Source organism: Aquarana catesbeiana, linkage group LG09, assembly GCF_042186555.1.
Source record: "Aquarana catesbeiana isolate 2022-GZ linkage group LG09, ASM4218655v1, whole genome shotgun sequence".
NCBI classification, from domain to species: domain Eukaryota; kingdom Metazoa; phylum Chordata; class Amphibia; order Anura; family Ranidae; genus Aquarana; species Aquarana catesbeiana.
Genome location: NC_133332.1, coordinates 91,056,070 through 91,067,151, shown reverse-complemented (window position 1 = coordinate 91,067,151; position 11,082 = coordinate 91,056,070). Strand labels below are relative to the sequence as shown.

General features: G+C 39.0%; 1 protein-coding gene across 1 annotated transcript; it reads left to right on the top strand.

Moving 5' to 3' along the window:
• Positions 1 to 262: 262 nt before the first annotated feature.
• LOC141107914 (prostate stem cell antigen-like) lies at positions 263 to 5,677 on the top strand. Its single transcript, XM_073598972.1, has 3 exons — positions 263 to 414; positions 4,282 to 4,386; positions 5,175 to 5,677. The coding sequence occupies exons 1-3, from the start codon at positions 357 to 359 to the stop codon at positions 5,366 to 5,368; spliced, it is 357 nt and encodes a 118-aa protein (XP_073455073.1). The 5' UTR covers positions 263 to 356; the 3' UTR covers positions 5,369 to 5,677.
• Positions 5,678 to 11,082: the final 5,405 nt, after the last annotated feature.

The following is an 11,082-nucleotide window of genomic DNA, read 5'->3' as shown; positions in this document are numbered from 1 at the left end:
ACTTTTTTTTTTTTTTTTAATGCATGAAGCTGTTTTCTTGCCAAAAAAAAAAAGCTTTTCAAAAATTGCTGCGCAAATACTGTGCAACAACCGCCATTGTATTCTCTATGGTCTTTGCTAAGAAAACATATATAATGTTTGGGGGTTTTATGTCATTTTCTAGCCAAACAATGATGAATTTTCCATGGATGGGAAGTGGTTAAAACACATCCTTGTTGTGTAAGATACTGTAGTTATTGTTTGCATATTACCTCTAAGTTAACTATCACGTGTGACATTTCCGATGGTTTAAAAAGCAAATCTCTGGCGGCAGGACCAAGTACACAAACTAGGACATTACTTCATATTAGAGAGCCATGCAGCACAAATATTTCTTGCTCGCTGTCCTAGCCTTCCTGCTCAACTGCCAAGCTGGTGAGTCAAATGATCAGAATATGCAGAGACTTCCACTGTAATATTATACTTGCATCTTTTGTTTTTTAATATTGTATTATATTTGTGTATTCAATTTTTATTTGTACTTTAAAGTGGAACTTGGTGCAAAATCAAAAATGACATGTATGATGCAGTCTGTCACTTGCATTAAAGCGGTAGTAAACAACGCTTGATCACTAGTACCTACTAGTAAGCTTATAATAAAGCTTACCTGTAGGTACAAGGAATATCTCCTAAATGTGTACAGTATAGAAGATATTCCCATCTGTAGCAGCCGGTGATGTTACCTTTGCATGCGCACTGCAACCTGAATAGATGGGTGCCCTCCATTCAGAGTGCCATGCCGCGCCCGTGGCTCCCCCATGGGAGTGACATCATTGCGGCTTGGACATTCAAACAACCGGAGGCCATCAACCCAAAATGAAGACCAGGTAAAAATGGAAACCATGGCAACGATGACAGCACGGCACTGGAGGATTTCGTTTTAAGGTAAGTTTATCACAATGTGCTAATACTAGCACATTATGACTTTAACTCACAGGGGAAAATTTGTTTTTCTTTTTTCATCCACAACTTTACTGCATCTTTAATGCAGCAGTTTTCCTGAACCCCCATTAACACAGATTTTATACCTAGCAGAAAATCTACTTTTCTACTTGTGTTATTGGGTGACAACACTTCATACTCCACTGAAATCAGCATTACAGCATTGTCAACACTTAGACAGGGTGATTTAGGCTATGTCCACACCTATGAGTTTTGCAGTCTATTTAACCTGATTCCCTATCGGTCACGTTCGCATCTGTGCATTTACCATTTTTAGAGTTTTTATTACATTTAAATTTGTTCAACAAAGAAAAAGGAAACAACACATATGCATTCTTTACCAAGGTCCAAGATTATACAAATATAATAAGCATTCAGTTTACATCAAATTATTATGTTTACAGTCAAGAAGAACATAAAAAATACAAATTTTATAAAATATCCTGTTACCCCATGTGGGCTCTGATTGTAACAGGGGTTGTGGAAAAATATGAAAACCATAACAAAGATCAGTATTACCTAATGGTTGAGGAAGATTAATAATAGGAACAACCTTACAAAACATTATTTTCTAATAAGCTCTCTTAAATAGTTACTTGCTTTAGGGTGTGTTAATCATATTTGCCATTGGTGTATAAATTTAGAAAGCTTATAGTTTTTAAAAACTAGCATAAGTTTGTATTGGCCTTGATCATTTAGTCTATCAATAACTAAAGAAATATTAGAAGCCTTAGAGGATTTCCATTTATTAATCAAAGTGAATCTGGCCTCAAATAGTACATCAGCAACTACTGATCTAAATTGTGCAGGATACAAATCTTATCCTAGCCTAGTAATGCCATTGCTGGTGTGCTAGGTAAAGCTCTAAACTGATAAAGTATCTTGGGTAGAGTTTGCATTTTAAATGCTTCAATTCTGCCTATCCAAGATAATTGGATTTTGTTAATATTTTGTAGGTCTTTACTCACTTGGTCTAGCAGTTTAGGAAAATTAACATGAAATAACTTGGAAGTAGGATATGTTAGTTGGACTCCTTAATAGATAATAGATGTACTCCAGCTATAAGGAAAATTCTTTTGTAAAGAGTCAGGGGTCTCATTATCGATGTTTATGGGTAGTAAAAAGCACTTGTGTTGATTTTATAAAATGAGGCTCTTCCAAAAGGAGTCTATCAAGTCTTGTGTTCTAGTAGGGGTGAAGTAGGAGAGGATAAAGAAAGAATATGTCTTCCACAAAGAGGCCTATTTTATGTTCTATATTACCTATCTGTAAGCCTTTAACAAGAGGATCAGATCTCATAATTTCAGCAAAAGGTTTAATGGCTAATAAAAAAAAATCAAGGGTGATAAGGGGTATCCTTGTTGTGTGCCATTAGTAAGATCAAAGCTGTTGGATAATGTACCTGATGTAAATACTTTAGCCAATGGGTTGACATATAAAGACCTTATCGCTGAATGTGTATAAACCAAAACGTGATAAGGTTTGAGATATATATCCCCAATGTATTCTATTGAATGCCTTCTCTGCCTATAAAGCTAAGAGCAGAGAAGGCATTTGTTTGTTTTCTACATACTGAATTTGATCTATAATGTTCCTAGTACCATCAGCTTGTCTTCCTTTACAAAGCCTACCTGATCAGGAGCTATAAGGTAATGCATCAAACCCATTATTTTATTTTTTACAATTTTATTTTTTAAATTTTTTTTAGGAGCCCCATTAGGGGGCTTTTGTAAAAAACTGGGGGAATCTGTGCCACACAGGGTGATTAGGGTGTGCCCAGGCACATTTGGCACACCTTGTGCACACACCTATGATTACACCTGTTATGCCCCGTACACACGGTCGGACTTTGTTTGGACATTCCGGCAACAAAATCCTAGGATTTTTTCCGACGGATGTTGGCTCAAACTTGTCTTGCACACGGTCACACAAAGTTGTTGGAAAATCCGATCGTTCTAAACGTGGTGACGTAAAACACGTATGTCGGGACTATAAACGGGGCAGTGGCCAATAGCTTTCATCTCTTTATTTATTCTGAGCATGCGTGGCACTTTGTCCGTCGGATTTGTGTACACATGATCGGAAATTCGGACAACGGATTTTTTTTTTTATAGCCTGCTCTCAAACTTTGTGTGTTGGAAAATCCAATGGAAAATGTGTGATGAAGCCTACACACGGTGGGAATTTCCAACAACAAGGTCCTATCACACATTTTCCGTCGGAAAATCCGACCGTGTGTACGGGGCATTAGTCTACTAGCCAATATTTTTGAATATATCTTGAGATTTGTATTCAGTAGCAAAATTGGTGTAAAATTCTGAGGAAAGATAATGTCTTTGCCCGGTTTAGGTATTGTAATAATTACTACATCTGTGCGTTTTCAACCGGTGCGTTTTTTGGAAAGGGCCAGGGACTTTTTTTGCCCGCAGCAGGTTGCATTTTGGGTTTCGTAGACTTCAATGGAAATGCAGCAGAACACTTTTTTTTTGCGGGTTTTTCCTGCATGACAACAGACACTTCCAAAAATCCAAAATGCACTGGAAAAATGCATCAACCGCAAACTACATAGGTGTGAATCTAGCCTTACTTTATAGTCACATGGGAGTTCCCCTGGTCACATACAAGCTCCTGTGTGAATGTAGCCCCTAGATGGACATCTCACAGATAAATTAAATCTTAACTCCATCAAATACTTTTAAAGCCGTTACAGCAACAGTATTTTTCCTTTTGAAAAAGAAAAATTGTTTAAACTTTTTATAAATAAAAGTTTACAGTTGCAAGCATCCCATTTGCTGAGCAGCTTGGTCTGCATGCAATTATGCATAAAATATAAATAAAGGCACGTGAAATAAAAAAAAAGGCATTCATAATTTAATATTTTCGTTAAAAGTACTAACCACATACAATTCTCAGAGTACAATATTTTTACAGTAGAGATCCTTTAACGTTTGCCTGAACTTTTGCACTGCCTTCACTGGGGCAGATTAAGATAAACAATAGGACCTGATGGGTCTACCAGATGTATGTGCCAAATAGATGATGGGGACAGCTGCTATCTTCTACTGTTTACTTTCTTTGATATGATTTGACAGGAAACCACATGAATTTTGGAAAATCGATCCCTACAGAAGAAAACATTTAAGCTGATCTTTGAAATATCATGGGAACCAATTAGCATTGTCTGATACATTTACAGTATAGGTTTGAAAGTTAAAGAAGAAGAATGTGACTGGTTGTTAGGCCCAATTTTATTCTTTTAGATACTTTTATGCTGAAAATCTATTTCTTTTTCTTTTATAGGCAGTGCTCTGGAGTGCTATGAATGCGGCGGTGATTGCAAAAGTATAACAAAGGTGAAGTGTCCATTTGAAGGAATGCGATGTATGTCGGTCACTGTGAAGGCTGGTGAGTTGTCTAACAAACGCCACCCCAAAGAAAAATTACTCCAAATCAGGATACCAAAGTTGAACTGTAGCCAGAACTTTTTTTTACATTTGGCTATACTAGGGAAGGATTAGAACCAATGTTGAATGTCACTGCTATCCAAAACTCTGTTCGAAATAATTCCCCTTGATTTTTTTGTCTGGTTACAAGGGACAGACAGGAAATGATAGAAAATCAGCAACAGGGAAACAGGCAGCAATAAAAAGGCTGAGAGTGGTTCCAGTCTCAGTGTCTCACCTATTCTGCTTAAAGAAAATAATTTTTTAATTTTTGTCTGTGTTGCTTTTGGAGAAAGGGACAGTGAGGAAGGGAAATCTCTCAAATGAAACTTTGGATAGCAGTAAAAACTCACAGGAGTTCTAACCTTTCCCATTCAAGTGTGGTTACAGATACACTTTAAATATCATAAGTACAATGCTTCATATACTTGTTAGGTCTTTTTGAATATTATACAAACTCCTGCTGAGATTGTGATCCTGAAATCACTTCCTGGTGTATTCAATAAGGCATTGAAAAGAGCAGCAATGATTTGTAAAGTGCACTAGCACATATCAATCAATCTGTATGTGTTTAGTTTTATTAGGAAACGGCATCTTAGGTGACCTGGCCATGTGGAAGAAGTAGACGAAAATAGAGCTTGATATTGATATGAAAAAAAAATGTATTACTGTGCTCATACATTACAATTTTTAAAAGTACAATCTTTTCAAAAAGTGTCTTGACTTGCTTCTGTCTTTTTTTTTCTATAGGAAATGAAGAGCAAAAAATTAAAACCTGTGTACCTAATGCTATATGTAACACAGATTATTCTATTCCTGGCTACGTGTCTGCCAAGCCAACCTGTTGTGACACAAATCTTTGCAACTCTGCCTTCAAACACGTGATGTCCCTAGGCACCGCTGTCCTCCTAGCTCTGGTGTCTCTCTACACCTCTCAGTTCTGACTGGGTCCTGCACACAAAACAGCCAAATGACCAGGCTTGCAACCATAAAAATGTCCATAACCTTCCTGTTTTGTAACCTTTGTAATCCAATGGTCAAGAAGCTGGCAGAGCATGCTGGGAACTTTAGAACAAATCCTTAACCAGTGCAGGCCCATGGCTTGTCCAAGTCTACTGTTGCTGCTCTCTACAGTTCTGTTGTAACCTGCTGCACCACCATATTCAAAGTATAAACCCTTAGCATTTGTGTGTTGCTTTTTTACAGGTTGTTAACATTAACAAATAAAGTGTGTTGAAGTCCTTATATTTTAATAGGTGTTACTGAATATTTTTTAACAAGACTTTGTCACCAACTTAAAGTGCAGGAAAAAATACAGAAAATCACGTATTTTACATACTTACATGCAACATTTATCCTTTCCTTGTTTTTTTTTTTTTTTGTATTTGCATTGGGTCCTTGAACTTGATAGAAATATTGACTACATCAGGAAGAGACGCTTCCCTACCACAGGCCCCTCCCTCCTTGTGCATCATAGTCCTCTCCTCTTCTGGGAGTGTTTCTTAACTCTGTGCTGGCCCAGCTCCTCTGTCCTTCCCCTCACCTCTCTTCATATTTTTTCATGTAGCTGTCATGGAGGGGAGAAAAGAGAAATATAAAGTGTCACTTGAGCGACAACTGAGACTTTTGGGGCTGCTGACAATACAACCAAAATGGTGGCAGCCAGCAGCAGTCTCAGGGCTTTTGGATTTCTACACAAGGGAGAATTACAGATAAATAATATGCCTAAAATACATAAATTGCACATATTACAGAAGATTGTTGTGGAAATGAATGGTCTTCAGACAGGAACTCGTTAAAAGCACCAGTCATACATAGGAGGAGAAGGGAAGAGACAAGAATGGTGCAAACATGTTTCCTGTTCATCCTGTACACATCAATGTCCCTATGGTAATTTAACCACTTGCCACCCAGGCCAATTCTGACATTTCTCTCCTACATGTAAAAATAATATTTTTGCTAGAAAATCACACAGAACCCCCAAACATAATTTTTTTTTTTTTTTTTAAGCAGACACCCTAGAGAATAATACGGCGGTCGTCGCACGGTATTTGCACAGCAATTTTGCAAATGCGTTTTTATGTTTCATGCGTTAAAAAAAACAAAACAGTAAAATTAGCCTAATTTGTTTGTATAATGTGAAAGATGATGTTACGCTGAATATGTCATGCTTTAAAATTGCACACGCTTGTGGAATGGTACCATATTTCGGTACTTAAAAACCCCATATGCGACACTTTCAATTTTTTTACAGGTTACATGTTTTGAGTTACAGAGGAGATCTAGTGCTAGAATTATTGCTCTCACTCTAATCTTCGTGGCGATACCTCACATGTGTGGTTTGCATGCCGTTTACATATGTGGGTGCGACTTACATATGCGTTTGCTTCTGCGAGGGAGCACGCGGGGACAGGGGCACTTTAAAAAATAAACATTTTTTTTATTGTTAATTTTACTTTTATTTTTCTATTTTGGCACTTTCTTTTTACATTTTTTTTTTAAGCACTTGTATTCCTATTACAAGGAATGTAAACATCCCTTGTAATAGGAATAGTGCTTGACAGGTCCTCTTTACAGTGAGATCTGGGGTCAATAGGTCCCCACATCTCACCTCTAGGCTGGGAAGTCTGAAATAAAATAAAAAAAATCTGCTGTTTTACACAGCGGGGAACCTTGACACCACTATTATTATTATTATTACTATTATACAGGATTTATATAGCGCCAACAGTTTATGCTTTACAATGTAAAAGGGAGACAATACAGTTATAATACAATAAAATACAAGAGGATTAAGAGGGCCCTGCTCAGAAGAGCTTACAATCTAATAGGTTGGGGCAGGTGGTACAAAAGGTTGTAACTGTGAGGAATGAGCTGATGGAAGTGGTAAACGATTAGTTGGAGACGTGATAGGCTTTCCTGAAGAGATGAGTTTTCAGGGATCGATTGAAGGTAACAAGACTAGGGGATAGCTGGACAGGTGGAGGTAGCGAGTTCCAGAGGATGGGAGAGGCTCTGGAGAAATCCTGGAGATGAGCATGGGAGGAGGAGACGAGAGAGCTTGAGAGTAGGAGGTTCTGAGAAGAGCGAGAGGAGGATTTGGGTGATATTTGGAGACAAGATTGGTGATGTAGCTCGGGGCAGAGCTGTGAATGGCTTTGTATGTTGTGGTTAGTATTTTGAATTTAATTCTCTGGGTGATTGGGAGCCAGTGTAGTGATTGGCAGCAGCATTTATGATAGACTGAAGAGGGGATAGCCTATGGAGAGGCAGGCCAATAAGAAGGGAGTTACAATAGTCAAGGCGAGAGATAACGAAGGAGTGAATGAGGAGCTTGCTGGTTTCATTTGTTTAAAAGGGATGAATTTTAGAGATGTTACGGAGGTGAATTCTACAAACTTTTGACAACAAATGGACTTGTGGCTGAAATGACAAGTCAGAGTCTAGGATTACACCTAGTACCCCGGCGTGAGGGGAGGGACTCATTGTTGATTTTGATGGAAAAGTCATGGAGGGGGGCATGGGGAGGGGGGAATATTAATAGCTCAGGTTTAGAGAGAGTTTAAGGAAGTGGTGCGATATCCATGCTGATATGTTAGTTAGTAAGTTAGTAATGCGAGAGGAGACTGAAGGAGTGAGGTGAGGAGTAGACAGATAGATTTGGGTGTCATTGGTGTATAAGTGTTATTGGAAGCTGTGGGCGGTTATCAAGTGACCAAGGGACGAGGTGTAGATAGAGAAGAGAAGGGATCCAAGAACAGAGCCTTGGGGGACCCCCACAGAAAGGGGCAATGGAGAGGAGGAGACAGAGTTGTAGGTGACACTGAAGGAGCGCTGTGATAGATAGGCAGAGAACCAGGATAGAGCAGAATCTCGGAGGCCAAGGGAATGTAGTTTATTGAGAAGGAGCGGGTGGTCAACAGTATCAATGACCGCAGAGAGAACAAGTAGTAGGAGTATGGAGTACTGGCTGTTGGCTTTAGCAGTTAGTAAATCGTTAGTGAGTTTTAGTAAGGCAGTTTCCGTGGAGTGCTGCGAGCGAAAACCAGACTCCAAGGGATCAAGAAGGTTATTTTCACTGAGGTATGGGCTAAGACTTCATGCCACAATCCCATAAGGAAAAGGGCAGCCTTAAGACAGGCTTATCCCCTTTTTCTTATATTCTGATAATTGTATGGGGATAATGATAGTATCCATTATAGTATAGTATCCATTATATGAATTCCTTTTCCAATTTCACATTCTTTTATTAAAATTTTACTCCACTCCACTGCGTGACACCCCAACACAGTGTGCATTATAACTTTTTATTTTTTTTTTTTTTTTTTACACAGTTGCTTTTACTATGTATCTAAACCCAAAAACAAAAATGTGATACATTGCAGCTTACCATTTCTTACATGTGATGGCTGCATCCTTTTTTTTTTTTTCAGCGTTTTTTTTTCCTTTATTTTCACCGTTTTGGTCCTGTGGTGAAAATGCTCACTCACTCCATGTAGGTAGCCATGGTTGTGACCAAGGCTGGACCAAGGCTGGACTTCAAACATGTTCATCTTTGTTCATCTCCATTACATAAGGGGATTATGGGATTAGTAGTTTACAGATACCATTGATACAATAGACCATAAGATATGGGAAGCTGCAATATTTTTATTCTTGGGTTTAGTAACGTAATCCACTGGATGAAAAATGGGTGGTGTATTGCCCATTCAGGAATTCCTTTTAAAGTAAAAATAGAGAAAACCTTTCTCATCAGAGTTTCTAAATTGGACTCTCTTGAATTTCTGTTTATACCACCTTTTCAGTTCCTCCTGAAGACCTTTAAAGAATTTGATTATTTTAAAATTTCTTCTTATCAAAAAGCCAATAAAATATGACAAAAGGACCACCTTTAATTTGACTCTTACGTGCATTATTGCAAATACAGCTGTGCCGAGAGCGCACACTTTGAGCGCTCCCGGCACAGTTACTGGCGACTAACAGAAAGCTCCTGATTGCTGTTTGCGATCGGGAGCTTTCCCATCATGTGAGCACCATGACAGCCAGTCACATGATCATAAACCCCTAAAGGGCTGGGAGGTGCTGGCTCCAAGAGGTTAAACACACATAGGAGTGTTTTGAGGTGGAAGCTGCTCTAGGTTAGTCAAAAAGTTATTGTATTAATTTAATATTAGCAGTGCACAGGTAATAACAATCAGTAAGAGACTGAATGTACCCCTGAACCTGACCCTGAAGACACCGAGCAAGATCACACCAGTCAGCTCTTGCAGAGTGCTATGTGGCTGCAGCTGATGAGGCCTACAGTGAGCAGAGAGTAAATATGCCCCCACCTTGCACCTTTGCCATGGCTCTGGCACAAGTTGAAGGCCACAGGGAACCGATTAAGAGGGGCAAAAATCCCTGTGTTCTTCCAGGAAGAGGGAACATGGAGAAGTTTACCAGATTTTCCAAGCTACAGAGAATACTACAGAAATAAGTAGCTTTGGAATATGAGTATGAGTACCTATATGTTCCCAGTGAAGTGATGGAGGAGACCGAGAAATGTTGGCAGGAGTAGTGTGATGAGTAGGGATGAGTCGAACACCCCCCCCCCGGTTCGGTTCGCACCAGAACCTGCGAATGGACCGAAAATTCGCACAAACGTTAGAACCCCATTGACGTCTATGGGACTCAAACGTTCAAAATCAAAAGTGCTAATTTTAAAAAGGCTAATTTGCATGGTATTGTCCTAAAAAGGGTTTGGGGACCCGGGTCCTGCCCCAGGGGACATGTATCAATGCAAAAAAACTTTTAAAAACTGCCGTTTTTTCGGGAGCAGTGATTTTAATGATGCTTAAAGTAAAAAAAAAAAAAGTGAAATATTCCTTTAAATATCGTACCTGGGGGTGTCTATAGTATGCCTGTAAAGTGGTGCGTGTTTCCTGTGCTTAGAACAGTCCCTGCACAAAATGACATTTTTAAAAGAAAAAAAGTCATTTAAAACTGCTTGCGGCTTTAATGTAATGTCGGGTCCTGGCAATATGGATGAAAATCAGTGAGACAAATGGCATGGGTACCCACCAGTCCATTACCAGGCCCTTTGGATCCTGTATGGATATTAAGGGGAACCCCGCACCCAAATTAAAAAAAGGAAAGGCGTGGGGCCCCAGGCCCTATATACTCTGAACAGCAGTATGCAGGCGGTGCAAACAAGACAGGGACTGTAGGTTTGTTGTTAAGTAGAATCTGTTTGGAATTTTGAACTGATACATTTTTAAAGTGTAGCTCCAGCCAAAAAATCTGTTTTTAAGCTTTTTGGAAAACATAGGGAAGGGTTATCACCCCTGTGACATTTGTTTTGCTGTCTGTGCTCCTCTTCAGAAGATTTCACCTCACTTTTTGTCCCAATGACAAATGTTTTTAGAAAATTTGGGGTTTTTAGTGAAACAAGGATAGGTGATAAAGCATCAGTGGAAAGGAGAAAAGTTTTTCCCATATTAACTCTTACCGGAGAGAATTTCCCTTCCTATGGGGTAGATTTCATCTCACTTCCTGTTGTCTCCTTCCGTTTGCAAGTAGGAGTCGTTTGTAAGTTGGATGTTTGAAAGTAGGGGCCTGCCCTATATACTCAGCAGAAATTTGGGCCTTAGGTGTTGTTGTGGTGTCAAAACTGTAAGCC

What these genes read in the sequence shown, in the direction of transcription:
- LOC141107914 (XM_073598972.1), top strand. Translation starts at nt 357, where the DNA reads ATGCAGCACAAATATTTCTTGCTCGCTGTCCTAGCCTTCCTGCTCAAC. An exon ending in CCTGCTCAACTGCCAAGCTG is followed by an intron (nt 415 to 4,281) that starts GTGAGTCAAATG and finishes TTTCTTTTATAG; the next exon opens with GCAGTGCTCTGGAGTGCTAT. An exon ending in GTCGGTCACTGTGAAGGCTG is followed by an intron (nt 4,387 to 5,174) that starts GTGAGTTGTCTA and finishes TTTTTTCTATAG; the next exon opens with GAAATGAAGAGCAAAAAATT.